Source organism: Martes martes (assembly GCF_963455335.1).
Source record: "Martes martes genome assembly, chromosome: 8".
NCBI lineage: Eukaryota > Metazoa > Chordata > Mammalia > Carnivora > Mustelidae > Martes > Martes martes.
In genome coordinates this window covers 46,011,329-46,028,910 of record NC_137895.1, presented here as the reverse complement: position 1 = coordinate 46,028,910, position 17,582 = coordinate 46,011,329, and the positions used below count along the sequence as shown (strand labels likewise).

At 38.2% G+C, this 17,582-nt stretch overlaps 1 protein-coding gene across 1 annotated transcript in view; it reads right to left on the bottom strand.

The window, feature by feature from the left end:
• Positions 1-398: 398 nt before the first annotated feature.
• TSPAN8 (tetraspanin 8) overlaps positions 399-17,582 on the bottom strand; it is a 31,805-nt gene continuing 14,621 nt past the window's right edge. Inside the window, exons 3-8 of the mRNA XM_080811190.1 lie at positions 15,055-15,192; positions 13,294-13,368; positions 13,085-13,192; positions 8,774-8,905; positions 5,871-5,954; positions 399-1,747 (exon numbers count right to left, since the gene is read on the bottom strand). Of these exons, the coding sequence (XP_080667316.1) occupies positions 1,694-1,747; positions 5,871-5,954; positions 8,774-8,905; positions 13,085-13,192; positions 13,294-13,368; positions 15,055-15,192 (591 nt within the window). The 3' untranslated portion in view covers positions 399-1,693. The remainder of the gene's footprint in view (positions 1,748-5,870; positions 5,955-8,773; positions 8,906-13,084; positions 13,193-13,293; positions 13,369-15,054; positions 15,193-17,582) is intronic.

Sequence of the window (17,582 nt, the reverse complement as noted above, 5' to 3'; positions counted from 1 at the left end):
TTTCTCACCTACAAAATGAGGATAAATAGTATCTAGCTCATAAGGATGTGGTAAGAAGAAATATGACAATAAAAGTATAGTTTCTGGTTTAGTTCCCAGGTGGTGACAGGTGCTCAGAAAAGGATAGTTTGTTATCTTTATCAACAACAGGGGAGCACAGAATTAGGTTGCCCACCCCAGCCCAGTATACATCCCCGCTCCCCATTTCCCATTCTTTCCCCACACTGAGCCATTTGATAATGACTGCCTTTCTTTCAGTCAGTAGGATAGGTTGTCTATCCTACTTTTCTAGTATGACTATAGATAAGTGCAACCACTTCAGAAAATTTCTTGAATAGAATCTATTAAACCTAAATATATGAATCCAGAAATCAGTACCTATAAGCACTAAAAGATGTAAAAGAATGTTTACAGCAACTTTATTTATACCAGCACCAAACTGGAAGCAAACCCAACACCCATCAACAGGGGAATGGGTAAATACATTGTAATAGGTTAGTATACAGTGGGATATTACAGAGCAACGAGAATCAGCTAGAGTTGCATACAATAATATAGATGAATCTCACAAACAAAATGTTGAGCAAAAGAAGGCAGAGTACATACTTTACTATCCCATTTCTAGAAAGTTCAAAAATAGGCAAAATGAATCTATGGCCATAGAGATCAGAAGAGTGGTTACCTTTGGGAGGTATTTGCGGAGAGAGATGAGATACTGGTAAATGATTACCAACTAACTATCAAAAAAAAATCCTGATTTTATAGCATTTGCCCATTTCCATGGTATCAATCCTCTCACCATGGTGGATTTCAAGCTACCGATGTGTTGTCACTGAGCCCATGTCATGCATACAGTCTGCCCCCGCGAGTTGGTGGGAGCCAGCTCCAGCACATCGGAATGAAGGGACATTCTGGTGTGCTGAAAATGTTCTGTATCTTGACCTGGAAAGTGCTTACACAGGTGGAGCCTTAAGATTTGTTCACTTCATCGTGTGGATATTATACTTAAATGAAAAGTAAAATGTAAAAATACTCCTGAGAACTCGCAAGATAAAAGCACTTATATCCATGTCCCAAAGGAAGATCCAAAGAGGTCCCTGAGATTCAGAGCCTAAAAGGCAGCACTCAGACCTTCTTGCCCCACCCCCACCTCAACAGCTGGGAGGAAAAGAAGAGATGCCATTAGTAAACATTAGCACACATAGAAAAGAAAGGCTGACTCTTTCAGCTGGGCCACTCTCAAATTTTTCAACCAGATGCTCAACTCAATCTTATCACCAATGGTTGACACACCACACAGAAGAGAGTGTTGCTTCTGAAAAGCCCTGATCCCCTGCTTTAACTAACTATGGCCCTACCTGTCACTTAGCAATGAAAATTAATCCTCCCGGGGTTCTGGATGAATGTTCTAAGCACGGTAGGACCTGAACACAATGATCAGACATGGAAATTCGCCAGCATGCACAAGGTCACTTTTATTTTGAGTAAAAATCACATTCATATCATTTTCCTTGTGTCACTCACATCTTAAATATGTTCCATTTGTCTGGGTGATACCTGTGATCTAGTTTAATGAGATATTTGAATCAGACAGCTGCTCCTAATGTGTACGGCACTTGTATAGTTAAAGTTACGAAACCGAAGTCAAATGTTAAAGGGGCCCAATGGAGGACAGCTGGACACATCCACAGATTCATTTGCTCCCAATCTGGCAGTACAGGACCATAGAAAATACAAGACCAAGTACCTAGAAAATACAATAACAAGATTAACATGGAACTTAAAATGCTGGAGAAGTTATAAATAGACAGAAAGGACATTACACATGAAAAGATGCTGGCTAATGACAGTTCTAATCTTATTTATGAAAGTCATCTCTCTGCTTGGGAAATTGGAGCCTCCAGTGGGACAAAAGAGTATTGAGAAAGCTCTCTGAGTAGATTTGTGTTTTAATCAGAGTTTTTAGCTGGCCACTCTGCTTCTAACCGGCTCTGTTTCATTGGGTAGTATTGGCTGCCCCCAGAGCACCCCATCCTTCTCGAACACACACACCCCTCCATGGGACATGTATCCTAGAGCTCTGGAGAGCCTAGACCTTGGGGGGGGCTAGATATACCTACTGCTTCCATGGAAGGGTTATACAATCATCTGGTTTAGATCATCTGCATAAAATCAAGGAGTCTAGAATTTCTCTTGCTATATTTTTAGGCATTGCCAAGAGGAATGAAGAAAGTCACTTTTTTTTTTCTTAAAAATCTTCTAAATCTATGGGGAATAGCTTAATTCAGGAATTTCCTTTGAAGTGAAAAAGTACAGCTGAAAATCTGAGGCATAATTTCCATCCCATTAAATGGCTCTCCCAAGAATGAGGGACCCCAAAATGTGCCCTCGTTGACTCCGCAGTCAGTGCCTGGCCTGCAGAGGCTTCCATGCAGAAATGATGGAAAGGACCTGTGTGTATTACAGACACCAGAGGCAGGAGGGGAGTGAGGGGCCATTTCTGCTGAGTCATCCCAAGTGTTCCCATTGTACTGAGGCATCCTGCTTACTAATTCTTTCCTGGAAATGCATTTCAAACTAGAATTGCTGCCCCATATTTCTTCCTTCTTAAAAACAAAACAGTAGACGCCAGTTCTCTGCAAAAATAATGGTTTTCATCCATAATGTTTTTCTAGAATGGCCTGGAAAAGCCCTGGAATTTCATTTTTTTGCCATAGTCCCAAGCCTTCAGTCTGGGAGACAAGTATCAGGAAAGAGGAAAGAAAATGGGCAACAATCAATCAATTAATTAAATAAAAAAAGAAAATGAGCAAAATATTGAGATAAAGCAACTCTCTATTGTTATTCACTGTCACATCCTTGAAATAGAAGTCCACTATTCATCAGCAGACTAAACAGTTAATATCACATTTTCTTGCATTGGAAAAGATACTGTATCACTGTTCATAAAAACAGAAATAATTTAGAGATTCATCAGATAGTGATGTGTGCTAAGACTCAGGATAAACATGCTAAGTAGTGTGCACGATTTCCCGTGTTCTGAAGCAGTCCAAAAAATGTTACAAATTCTTATTTCCTTCTCTCTTAACTGCTCTGTTTCTAGGATCTCCTGTCAAGATAATGTCTATCCTACAAAGTGATGACGATCATTGCCAATGGCTCTTTTTCTCCCTAATTAAAATGAGGAGTGGAAGTGCTTCTCATTTTTTGTACTGGTCTCAAATAAGGAGACATAGGATAGTCTGGTTATTTGCGCTGAATAATGAGAATTCCAATGTCTATAGATAAAGTTTTCTTACAAAATAAAGCATTTTGCATAGATCCCTGACATCCTATCCTAGAAAAATCCCTCAGGGATGTGGTCCTAACAGAGTCTTGAAAATAACTATTGGCACAGCCCCTCACAGCCTCTGCCTAAGCAGATTATTATCAAAGGTCTAAATGTCAGAGGGTGGTTTTTTCGTGTGATATTTGTCTATGGAAACAGTTTGAATATATTTTCTGCAGGAAGATATTTGTTTCTATTTTCTTCTTAAAAATAGTTATTAGAGGGACTTTTCTCTATATGTTTGTGTTTTCTTGAATTTGAGTTTGAGAAACAGAACAGAGAAAGGCCTGAGTGTTAGGCAACTAGTATTAATGCCTATAAGACAGACTAATGCACATTTTTGGGATATAGTTTTACAGACTGGGTAATTTCAAAGCTCCTTTTTGAATAAAAAGAGGGGGAATATAAAATCATTTTTTTTCTCTTCAAATCCTAGACAGAGGGCAGGTTTTAGATTGAGGGAGTGAACAACACAAAATGGCAAAGAGTTCTTTGAACCAACTCTTTGCTATATCTACAGATAGTCTAGAAATCACACTTAATTTAACTGGCATTAACTCAGAAAAAGGTATACTTTATGATACCACTGCATAAATTCCATACCTATAAATTACTCCATGGAAGTTTTCTATTAAGGTCTTTTCCTATCCATGTCTTTAGCACACCAGTAAAATATCTAAATATGCAACAACACATGGAATATACCAATTTCATAAAATACTGAAATACTATTCCTCTTGTAATCTTATTTTCCATTAGATGTACTTAGATTCTTGGCAAAGTCTTTGGCTATGATCTGAGAGACATCAATCTTCCCAGTTCCCAGTTGACTATGTCCTTATTTTCTCTGGCTTTGCTTCCGAGAAGTTTCTTAAAAGCATCAGTGGTTTGTAGCCAGTCATAGTCAATTGTTTGAATTTGAGTCTAACATGGATTTGACACTTATATTGACAATTACACTGAATACCTCATTTGAATGATCTTTCAGTCATTCATTTAAAGTCTACTCTACCAACACACGTGTATGTGTGTTTTATGCTTATAAATGTATGAGTACATCTATGTCTGATTCCTTACTCATCTCTTCAACCATTAGCTCATATTTCTAAACTTGCATGAACCCAAAACACAGCAGCAAAAGACATTTTACAAAAGACAGAATCAAAAGAGAAGCAGACCTGGTGACATCCATCATATGTCAGACAAAAAGAAAGTTAGTCCTATCTCTGACACAGAATGTGTCATACTTAGGCCTATTAATTTGGACTACAAGGAAGTAATACTCAACAGCTCAACTTGCTGTTCAAACTCTACTAGTAACCTAGAAGACCACTTAGAACACCAAATTGCTTCAATCCCAGCTAAAAATCCTCTCTGTTGGTAAAGTAGCAAACTACAAGCTAGAAAGCTACCAGAAATCCCAGGGAGGACATTGTATAGCAAACTATGAGAGTGAAGCAGAAGTTACTACCTTGACCTAACCAGCCCTCTGGGGCAGGAAGCAGGAAGACACCTCACACATCATTAGGATTCTTGCCAATGTCCTCACAGGGGATCAAGAGTGAATTGACTCATGTGATATCTAAATTAACCAAGATCTGGAATGATTCCAAAAATGCTTCTCTGAAATAGTTTTATTTCATCTTATTAGCAAAGAATTTTAGGCCATGTAGAAAGCACCTTTGGGGTCTTAGAAAAACCCATGCCAAGAAAATCCATCAAGATAAAAATCTTATACAGGATTTTTTTTCAACACCAATAATCAAAATGATGAGTGTAAATATATAAATCTTAAATTTCCTTTGAAACTTCTTCAAGTGAATCCATAGTCTTTAAGATGCCTGTCTCTAGTTTTTAAAAATTATTAGATTTCTTAGATGGAACAGCGGGAAAAGAGCTCCCTACACTCTTGAGTTTTTATTCTCTACTTCAAAATTGGGAAGAGAGATAAGAAATTGTAGAGGTCGGGGCACCTGGGTGGCTCAGTGGGTTAAGCCTCTGCCTTCGGCTCAGGTCATGATCTCAGGGTCCTGGGATCGAGCCCCGCATCGGGCTCTCTGCTCACCAGAGAGCCTGCTTCCTCCTCTCTCTCTCTGCCTGCCTCTCCGCCTACTTGTGACCTCTCTCTGCCAAATAAATAAAATCCTTTAAACAAACAAACAAAAAAAGAAATTGTAGAGGTCATATTTTGGTTTTGTTTGGTGCTTTTTCTTCTAACTTCAGGAAACTTTAACTCTTGGGCTAGTTTTCAACAGGAAAAGGATCTGGGACTAAGAACTGTGTGGAAATTAATTCAATTTTTGTTTCCCAGTGGAGAGATCATTCAGAAATAATGGTCTCAGCCCTGCTGAATTGATAAGATTATAATCCTCTTCCCAGACCGAAGACCACTAGAAAAAGATGCTGGACCTTGGGCAGTTGGCACCCAGTGTTTTTCTCAAGCACCTGGTTTATACTTGGCTCACTATTAATATTTGTTGGAAGAATTAATGAATAAACAAGGCAATGAATGAAGAGTCAACAATGCAAGGTTATACGATACCTCAATAAACACCAGTCCAAATGCTATTCCAATAACTATGAGAAAATGTTTTGCAACTGCTTCTTTTATGAAAGAAATGCATGGCTGTTAAAAACAAAAACAAAAAAGTTACCTTTAATGAAAATTTTATTTTATTTATTTAATTTATTAAAATTTTATTTAATTTACTTTAATTAAGATTCCCCCCCCCCCCCCATTAGGTTGGCTTTTTACATTGCTACAGAGGAGCACAGTCAACAAAAAGGAATTAGATTTCTCCACTCCACCATTCCGCCACACCACGCTCCTCCCCGCTCCAAAAGGTGGTTAACTGTGGTTTGTTCATACGTTAAAATGCACTGGGAAGTAAAATCAAACTATTAAATTCAACTATCTCATTGCTAAATCTAGGGATCTCTAGGTATAAGTAATAATTTTATCCTAACTTTCAATTATTCATTTTAGAGCTGTTATCACTTTGTGTGGGTTTTTTTTTTTTTAGGTTTATAATCTGCAACAAAGAGTTCCCTAGTTTTTGTTTTAGCTAACTGTAAAACAAATTTTCATTTTTAAAACAAGGTTTTTTAAAAAAAATCCCTTCATAATTTATATCAGGATTATTTTTACTTTAAAAGGGAAAAAAATATTATGCCCACTCTTTTGTCTTTACTTCAGATAAAAATGAGAATTGAGAAAGTAGATTCTCTGCCACTTGTTGAAATATATTCAAACTAGCGTGCAATTTCAAGCTTATAACATTTCAGACCAGACCTAAAAATTCCAACAATTGTAAATTACATGGGTAATTTTCAAAATGGAAAAATACTGCATAATGTAATAGTGGTATTATCTGTATTGCCAGAAAATATATCATCCCTGTGATAGTCTTATATGCGCAAAGGGCTAACAAAATATTGCTACGGTTGATAAAATAAAAGTTCTCCATAAGCCTGAGTAAAACAGTCTCTTCCCTCTCATTCTTGAATGTAATGGGTTTCTCCATTCACATCTGATCCAAAGTGGTAAAACATTAGAGTAAATTATTATGTCATTTAGGGTTAACTATGAGATTAATAATCTTATCTACTGAGTCACATTCATTATATTTGAGGAGTTTTCTCCCCCTTTCCCCTGCAGATAACCAGGTTACCTTGGCAAAGGGAAGGGGGAAAAAAGGGAATGTGAATTATGGCAATTCCAGATTTCTTATTTTTCCAGACATCTTGCAAATGACACAAGGCAGATGGAAGTATTTTATGAATTTATGACCCTCCTTTTGGGAAACTGGTGCAGCTATCAGCCTATCTTCCGCTGAATTATGTGTGAATTTGGAGGGAATGTCTATTACTTTTTAGGATAAAGAAATCTATCCTGCAGAAAAACATCTTTAAATCGAATCTTTAACGGGCAACAGATAACAATCTGCAACTGAATTTACTAATGCCCTCATCATCCTAAAAGTGGCAACTGCATTCATTTATACCATATTTATTTCACCTCTTCGAGATACCATATCACTAAACTAGGTTGGAAGGAATATAAAAAGTAAGAATAAAACTGCTTAGGGATATTACTTTGACAATAAAAAAAACATGGTTGCTCTGTAGTCTGGTTGGGATAACTTTCCCCGTGAATTATGTTAAGTACTAGTAACAGCAATTCCCCTTTAGAACAGTCTCTTGATTTGTGATGAGATTAGCAAAAGGGATGTGACAGCCAGGGGGGGGAGAAATGTTCCCCAAGATACTTTCTATTTCCTACTATATAATTAACCTTAATAGCCATTACTGCACCAATGCCAAAATGAAAATAATCTTCAGATGTTACAGAAATTAATTCATTGAATTATAATAGCTTTTATGCATTTTTCTCCCAACTAGATGATAATCTCCTCGAGGGTCCAGACGTATGTGATTTTAGCAAGGGCCTGTCTGATACGTGGTGGACACTGAAGAATAACAGCAAATAAATGAAACATTAATATCAATTATCATTTTCCTATGCATTCCTCCCAAGCAGAGGGAACAATTTATGTAAAGCCCCATGGTAAGGAACAGATATTATATTCTTGAACCCTGAAGACTGTGTTAGATAAGGTCCCGTAATACCTTGCACCTGCCTCTATATAAGAAATACCAATAATTCGTTGAAATGAAGTTGCCTAGTTTTCACTCTCTCTTCACTCAGCTCCATGAGTGCAAACATTGTGCCTGTCAGGAATAGATTTTCAGTGGCTGGCCCTTAGGAGGTGGTCACTCAGTTTTGATGAATTAAACAGTAATAAGAAATATAACACATACTGACATCTACAAGTGACATAAATATGACAACTACAGCTCATAAAAGACAAACCCAGCTTTTTCAATTGACTTTAAATGTCTAAGACCACTTCTTAATTGGAACTATAATTAGGCAAATTGATTGATGTACTTAACATCCAGAGCCAAACCCCTAAAGGCCAAGTCTTTATACCTACACAATTACTTGAGAAAAGGAATCTTTGATAAGAAAAAGAAATCTTTACTTCACAAACTAAAGTGAAAATATAATTTTCTAGGACTTATGTTAAAATAGAAAAAAATAAAGAAGAATAATGATTAGTCATTAATCATTATTAATGAAGATGAGATAACTTTCATCAGTTAGATTATACTTTCCTTCTTGCAGTGGAATGTTTCTTTGATCTATTAATGTTGACTTTAAAAGATATCAGACTCACAGAAAAAAAAAAGAAATACTTTCACTTTTTTATATCTGCTTTTATCTTTAAATAGGATTTATTTATTATTTGGGAAATTCCTGGGGCTTTTATATCATTATTCCCATTGTAATTTCTTGCAATTTATTTATTTTTTTTTGTAGAGACTCATTGTGAAAAAGAATTAACAGAACCACTTACTATGTCAAGTTTGATTTGTTCTTACCTGTTTGTAAACATTTTTGCCTTCATATATCACACAAGAATCTGACGAACTTGTACATTCACATGACTTAAAATTTTGCTGAAAATTATTTCCCCAGTCAGCAGCTCCATTGACCAAACCACAGCATTTAAACTGTTTAAGGAAAAGTAGGTATAAGAAACAATCACCAAAGAAAATTTAAAAAAATTGTCAATACATCGAATCTTATTTTTCTGAAACTATTATTAAGACGTTTCCTATACCAAAATGTCACGTAAATCACCTCACCAATTTCTCTGGACATAGAAGCAAAAAATGAAGAAATTTTCCATTTTGGTCTTAATATTAATGAAGGAAAAATAGGGTTGCAGATGCACATGTCTGAGGAAGTTGGAGAAAAGATGAAAAACTCACCTAGTTTTAAATGACAAAAGAGAGGGGCAGAATCAGGTCTATAGATCCCAGATTTGGGGAAAGAAGCTTCCAAAGAGTTCATGAGAAAATCAAGGTCTCTTTAAACAACTTTTGCTCAAAAGAGATGAGAGGTTTTTAACGATGATTTCTATCTCATGATCTTTGATCATTTTTGGAGGAGAGGAGGAAAAGAATGAGGCCTCTCCAAGGCCAAAAGAAGATGCATGGTGAGCCTCCAATAAAGCTCAATTTTACATGGACCTCTGCAAAACGGGGGAGGTCCATTTTGGACCTCCTTCATGAAGGATGAAATGAAGGAAGAAACTCTTAAAATAATGTCAAGGAAGGCCCAGAATATACTGAAACATGGGGAAACACTTAGGGAATCTGTGGTCGTGTTTTGGGAAGAGAAACAAGGAATAATAAACCCGATGACTCAGGGTCCATGGCCCATCGTATGATTAGATGAAAGAGAGATGAAACCGCACCTCATCTTGTTCTATTTTATCTATTAGAAAGACAACTCTTGGGGCGCGTGAGTGGCTCAGTGGGTTAAGCCTCTGCCTTCGGCTCGGGTCATGATCCCAGGGTCCTGGGATCGAGCCCTGCATCGGGTTCTCTGCTCGGCGGGGAGCCTGCTTCCCCCCCCTCTCTCTGCCTGCCTCTCTGCCTACTTGTGATCTCTCTCTGTCAAATAAATAAAATCTTTAAAAAAAAAAATAAAGAAAGAAAGACAACTCTTCATGAAGAAAAGGTAGAAAAAATTGCTGGAGAAAACAGAACCAAGACTACATGATTTTCTAGGCTCAGATGCATTATAAATGCCAGGATATTGAGACATCTTTCACTTCTGGCTGGGTGACCACACTACCCCCATTACTTAACCCCACCGTGCCACAGTTTCTTCATTTGTAAAATTCAGATAACAGTAGTTGCTCACAGTATATATGAGTCGTGGATTTGTTGTAAAGAAAAAAATAGGAATATTCCTGTGAAGATAGGAAGTGCTTAGCCCAGTACCTGGCTTATAGAAAGTACTCAGTATGTGGAAGCTATTGTTGTTATTTTGTGGTGGGTGTTGCCATTTCCATTATGCTCTGTTCAACACTGATATGAATCATTTAGATAAATATTTGGAAAGTACCTTTTCAACTCTGTAGTTGATATAGAGCTGGCAGTGATGATTAACATTTTGGGGAATGAACTCAAGTTCCAAAGTTAGTTGAAAAAATAGACTCAAACCAACAAGTTCAGTTGAAGCAGATATAAAGTCTTGCCCTTTGGCTCAAAGCCTTAAATGCACAAATATATGACTCAGCAGACATTCATATGACGAAGAGTGAAAGATTTCAGTTTGTCCCAAGGTCAATCAATATGAGCAAAGAAAACAATCTTGAAATAACTTCCTTTCCTGTTTTCATGATAGACATGATTAATTGCTCATGCTTTCTGATTAAATAATCTTGAATAATATTAATTGATATAGATAGCCAGATTCTTTTTAAAGTCCCATTATATGTACTCACAGATCAGTCCATATTTGGAGTACAATATACCTCAGGACTCCTTAAGGAGGCCTAGAAGCAGAAGACATGGTAAGAGGTAGAAAGGCTAAACTTGGTATGATATCTGGTCACCAGATCAGATGTGTGAGAAGTCAAGGAAGAAGTTGGCCAGGATTTGTTGGAAGTGTTATCACAGCTGGATGAATAAGACACAGCGCAGTGAACAATACAACCACCTCTAGACAAAGAGTCGTCACCAAGAATCCGAGAGAAGCACTTTCCATTAGTATGTTAGCAGAGAAGTCATGGGGGCATTTCTCCAAAATCCAAAGAGAAAAACCACTTTGTATCTACAACTTCTGTTCATGTGTGGTGGGGCCCCGAGTCATCCAGCAAGAGTTTGGTGTAGGATTCTTTTTCCAAAAAAAAGTGTTACTAAACCTTGGTGGAGAGAGGAAGAGGGAGGGAGGGAGGGAGGAAGGAAGGAACTCAAAATGGACATTAAAAAAGAACTGTAGTTCTATGAACATAGGAAGCTTCAGGCATAGGATTAGTGTACAAGAACAGAAGTAATTCAGAACTGTGCTATAATAAACAGAACATTTAGAACCCCATGGTTGTTACTGGGACCTTGGATATCAGGGACAATGTGCAGCAAGTGCAATTCAGGACCCAATCCAGAGATCTGGTGTTTACCTAGAGTACCTTTTGTCTTAAGTCAACCACCAGGGAGGATCAAGGATGCTTGGTCCCACTCAGGGGAAGAACTGAGTTGCTTAAATTCTTCCTGCTTTCAACCTGGGTTGATCTGGGCTCCAGAGTAGGATGCTGGAGGGGAGAGGATCAAGAAATGTAGCTATTGGGGATGCTGGGAAAAGCACACCACAGAGGAAGTGAAACAGAGACTGACTCCTATCAGGTTTCAGCTCTTGGAAATGATGCTTTAAACAGAATTTTTACAAGCTGGAGTCTATTCAAACAGGAACTGGGGAATGCTCTGGAAAAAAAAAAAAAAGTCATCTGATAAATAGTTCAAGAAACCAAGGATGTTTCAACTTAAAAAGCAAAGCTTTTAGAAGTCATATGATAGCCATTGTCAAAGTACAAGCTGCAATGTGCAGAAGCATCAGTAGATTTTCTTTTTCCTCTGAAACTCCAGAAGGAAGAACTAGGACTAAATGATGTAAATCCTAGGGAGGCAGGTTTTGTTTCAAATTAAGAAAGAACATACTAATCATCAGACTTAGATATAAATGGGGTGGGATGGGCAAAAACTGATGAACCTAAATTCTTCAACGCTTAGAGAGTGAATAAACATAAATAAAAAAAAAAATACTTCAATCAATGAGAAGTCAAGTTAAATGCCCTACAAAGTCCAGCTGTCCTCTGAGATTCTGAGAATGTCCTTAACATGTGAACCGAATGCTACATGTGGTTAATACAGTGGGAATTCTGAAAAGAAAAAGTGATTCGGAGTTTCACAGAATAAGTAACATTTTCGTCAAGCCTTGAAGCACATGTAGTATTTGGGAAGAAAGAGAAAAGTATTAGTATTTTCCAAGACAGGGAATTATGCCAACATAGGAAGGCAGAATTGTTTAAGGGATCCTAAGTAGACAAAACTGACTGGATGAGAGTGGAGGGGAGGGGCTTCTTTTTTGTTTTGTTTTTTGTTTTTGTTTGTTTTATGTTTACGGAGTAGTATTTACGAATATTAAAATATTCGGTAAGAGCCAGAGAGTATAATACCTTCAATGCCTGTCCAAGTTTTGACTTTACCCTAAAGACAGAGAAGCAGCTTCAATAAGTAAATAAGGGAGAGGCTGGTATACCAATTAAAAAAAAAATAACTAGTCAGACAACTGGGTTCAAATTCCAAGCTCATTACTCATTAGCCATCAGACCTCTCCAACACCTAACCCCCTTATCTATAAAAGAGGGATAGTAAAGATATAATGATCCATCTCAAAGAGTTGTCATAAAAATTAAATGACCTGCTGAATGTAAGGCCTAGTACATACTAAGTAGCAAGAAATGATACATGTAATCATTTTTATGACAGAGGGGACAGACATGGAGACAGAGGGAGAGAGACTTTCCAAATGCCCCAAACACACTATCCTGGTTAATGGTAAGAAGTATGAAACAACTATTGATTTGGTCCATTGAGGCTTAATTGGTCATAAACATATCTTCTTAATCTCTGTCCTCCTAAACTGGGTCAGAACTTCATAAGAAGCCGGAAACAAAGTCAGAAATATTCTTGGATTTTTCTTACTGCATAGTGACAGAATAATCAGTCAAAATCTGCAAAATGGAGACATGTTTTTACTTTAAGGAATACTCCTGCTAAAAATTAAGTAAACGCAAAACCGACGCCCCACTCCCCAAATGACCTATCAATGCTAATTACCTTTTCTTGAAATGTAGCCAGGGCTTCCTGGAATGCTTGTGCCTCCTCGTCTGTTTCACTTAAAAGCTTTATATTTTCATAGAGAGTCTCATTTAGAATGCGCTCAGACTGAAAATTGAAAAGCATTGTTAAATTATTCATGCTGGAAGGTAGTATTTTGATATTTCAGACTTTTCCGGAATTATCAAATATCACGTATGTATACATACATCAGATTTGAAGGTAGCTCCTAAGACACCTGCTGCCACCTGCAGGAGCAGGATCAGAAGCAAGCCTATGAAGAACTGAAAAAAAAGAAAACAAATGGAAGACGTATTATCCCTAGAGCCTTCAGTCACATCTTGGGACATTTGGGCTTGGCGCATTGTTCTGCAATCAGGATCACATTACAGTTGGAAGAATAACCACGTTCCTCATTTGTTCTACCCTTTGCCTCAAAAAGACAATTTCGGGGGGCGCCTGGATGGCTCAGTGGGTTAAAGCCTCTGCCTTCGGCTCAGGTCATGATCCCAGCGTCCTGGGATGGAGCCCCGCATCGGGCTCTCTGCTCAGCGGGGAGCCTGCTTCCTCCTCTCTCTCTGCCTGCCTCTCTGCCTACTCGTGATCTCTGTCTGTCAAATAAATAATAAAATCTTAAAAAAAAAAAAAAAGACAATTTTGGGCCATTAGTCCTCAAAAACCTGTTTCAAACACTAAGCAAAGCAGTTAAAACAAAAATTTACTGAGAGGATTGTAGACGTTGGTGTGATGTTGAACGGAAGGAAATTTGAACGTTTACATACATACAATTATTGGAATATTCTTACTCTTTTTTCTTCATCAAATGCAAACTCGCACACACTTTAGGACAAACTTCAGAAGGGAGTTCAAAACAAGTTTTCTACCGTTAGCAGAACCACCTGGGATCTCATTATAAATGTACACTTCTGAAACCTGCCTCAGATCTACCGAATTCTAACTTGAAAGAATGCAGCCCACAAATTAGTTTTTCTCTCTTTAAAACAAGCTCCTCAAGTAATTAAGTCTCCCAAATTGCGAATGAGGCCTTATTGATCAAAAGGCAACCACTAGGGATACTATTAAAATCCTGCTGAGTTCTGTGTCTCCGCCTTCCCTCATAATACACAAACTGTTACACGGTATCTTTCAGGGACTGACATAATACTTATTCTGTGAGAGAAACAAGCTTAAGTGATCTCTGTGAACACTAATGTTAGCTTTTATCTAATAAATATGTCAGGATCTTTTTCTAATATTTTTTCTACATCCATTTATTATTTTCTACTGTACATGGTAAAAGTAAATGTCTGTGGATTATCCTAACCCAATCCATCCTCCCTGAGACTTTCTAAGCAACAAATCTGATTACCTCACTCTCTTACAATTTTGTCAGCATGGAATAGGATTTGGCACCGTCCGCACTCAGACCCATCTCCCACCATGTACTAAAAACAGCCTCTGTCACACTCTAGCCACACCCAAGGCCTTGTCATTCCCTAAACATGCCAGCACCACGCTGACAAACTCTCTCTCTGGAAAGCCCATCACCCCCTCACCCACACAAACACCACTCTCACTTCTGCTTCTAGCTTGAAAGTTCTCTCCTCTATCCTTGCCCTCCTCTTGGGCCATACACACTATAGCTAATAGTTGGCTTGTCTGTCCTCCCTAATGGGTTCTAATTGTCTTAATGTCTATGTATCTTTTAGCCCAGTGTCTGGCACACAGCATGTACTCAGTAAGAAGGGAGGGAGGGAAGGAGGGGGGAGAAGGAGAGAGGAAGGAAGGACTATAATTTCTTAGGGCACCCTCTAATCTAAGCTAAAAAATATTAGCCTCTATAATCAACCCCCCTAAACAAAAGTTAGAGTTTCCTCAGTCTTGGCAAGTCTTTTTGACAGACAATGGAAATGGAAGACCATCCTCAGAAGTCCGAAGGTTGGGTGTTGGGATCTGTCTGGAGAACTCACCAAAAGAAGCAAGCAGCGGCTTTCTCTCACGGCACCACAGCATCCCAGGAAACCCAGAATCATGACGATAGACCCCACAGCTATCAAGATGTTCACAGAAATATAGGGGCTAGTAACAGAATTCCCAGGGTCGAGAATCTGAAAATAAAAAAGAGACGAATGACAGAAAAATCCCTTTCTTCCATGTTGGTTGTTCGACAAATATCTACAGGGCACTTAGTATGGGCGAGGCTCTATTCTGGCACCTTGAGATACTTCAGGGATTTCCAGAAGCAAAAAAAATCCCTGCTTTCAAGGGGCCTCCATTCTTTTGAGGTATTACTTAACTGAATAACATTTTCCAATTTATATTTTTCTAAGATGATATATTGGATGCCGTATCGAGGAAATGTCATAGACTTTTAAAATGGCGATTATTTTTAAAAGCTTAGAGGGATAGGTACTTTCACCCATGATGCGATTTTTGGTTTTCATATTTTGTGTTTTATACCTAAGAGTCACATAGTAAACCATGCATATTTTATGGCAATCTAATTATTTAAATTCGAAAGGCAAGTTCCTCAAACTACCAAGAGACCCAACAGTATGAATGAGTCTTAAAAAAAATTAGGGTGAGCCAAGTAAACCATATTCAAAAGACAGATTGCTGTATGATTCCATTTATGTGACATACAAGAATAAGTAACTCAGAAATCAGACCAGAGCTTGACTTTGAATAAGACAGGAGGGAAAGACGGAACCAACTGCAAAGGGATATGGTGAACATGTATGGGTCCATAAAAACGCTTTGCATGTTGATTGTAATAGTGATCATGCAGGTCTATACATTCGCCCAAACAAACAAAAATATTTAAACCAAGAAAATAAAGCTAGTTGCTGACATTCCATGTAATTCTGTCTCCTTGTTCCCAGAAGGTATGGTCTTTAGAGTTGTCAGAAGCTCTTTATTTTGCCTGTTAAGCAATGGTATATTGAGGAACACATCCTAGGGCTCCTTATATGGGCTTGGGCTACCCTCCCTGCATAATTCAGTTTTTCTCTCCAGTAATACAGATACTCTTCTTCATCAGCTTTCTGATACCTAGCCTTGATCTACCACTTGTTCTCCAGATAAATCATAAGCAAAAACTGTGCCTTGTTGCCTATTATGTACGTGAGTGCTACTGGGATCTCATCCATTTGTATGATCTCTATCTACCGGGCTATTTCCAGGGAGAGTCCTAGCTGTTACACTAACTCAGAGACTCTGCCTTCTAGAAACTGCTGCACAGCATGTGGGCCAGCATGTGGACTCCCTTAATAGGAAATACATTTTTTAAAAAAACTGCTAATAATTATGTGTATGATTTTTAAAGACTTTAAAATCCAACTTATAGCCTAGAGGAAAGCTTCATTCAACGTTAAAGGAAAGAATGCGCTGAAACTGTAAAAGCATTAAAACAAAGATTTATACTCTAGTCAGAGTCCTTATATATAACTAAGGTTCTAACCCCAGACTAGTCAACTAACCTTGTGGGGACCTGGTTTCCCATTTATAAAGGAAACTAGGTCAGCCTCTGTGATCCCTGAGGCCTCCTTTGTCTCTAAGAGTCTATGCTTACAGATAATGTTTCAACCTACATATTTAGAAAGCTTGGTTATGTCCTAAAGATTTTTTGTTTGTTTTTCACGTTTTTTGTTTATTTAATTGTTGTTTGCTTGTTCATACTGGAGCTAAGAAATTGGTTTTGTTAATAAACACATAAGGCACCTGGGTCAGAGTAGATAATGACCCAAAAAAGCAGCATTAGGAAACCCCCTCTACCCATCTACCGTCAAACATCACTCCCCTAGAACATGGTGGCCAGTGCAGGTAAACCTGAACGCGTCTGAGAGGGATAACTCACTGTCTTGAGTTGTCAGAATTCGGCTTATAGGCCAGACAGAAATAACAGGTCAAATACCTACAGGTGAGACTGTAGAGGGCAGCCAGCATTGTAATGAAGCAGTTCTAGAAGACTGGTGTGGGCAGTGTGACCCCTTGCCAGAGACTGGCCAGAAAGCAATGTGTTGGATGCCTGAAGGTTTGCTGTTCCAAGACCAGCCCAACAAGTGGCTCTTCTTTTTCAGGCAAGAAATGGAAATCTGAGTTCAGGTGTTCACTCCAGGAAAGGGAGAGCAGAGTTTCAAAGACTGTCTTGGATGAACAGTGTCTGTGTGTGTGAAGACAAAGGGAGAATAATTTCTAATGGCTGAACCTTGAAGAAGACTCAGGGTGTTCTTTGAATTCTAAGAGATCTCCTGAGACAGAATGGCTGCCCACAGGCTTTGCCTCAGGGTGCTGAGTTTCCCTGAGGGAAAACAAAGTGTCCTTAGGAGAGATACTTTGAGCATAAAGAGATATGCTAAAATTTGTGCACAAAGACCTCCCAGACATTCTTCCTTTTTGCCTTCATGCTCCAGCTTTTCCTTGTAAAACTGGTGCCTCTGTTTTTCCCCTACTAAAATTAGTTCTTTGCAGTCTTGATTCTTAGTCAGAGACTTTAGAT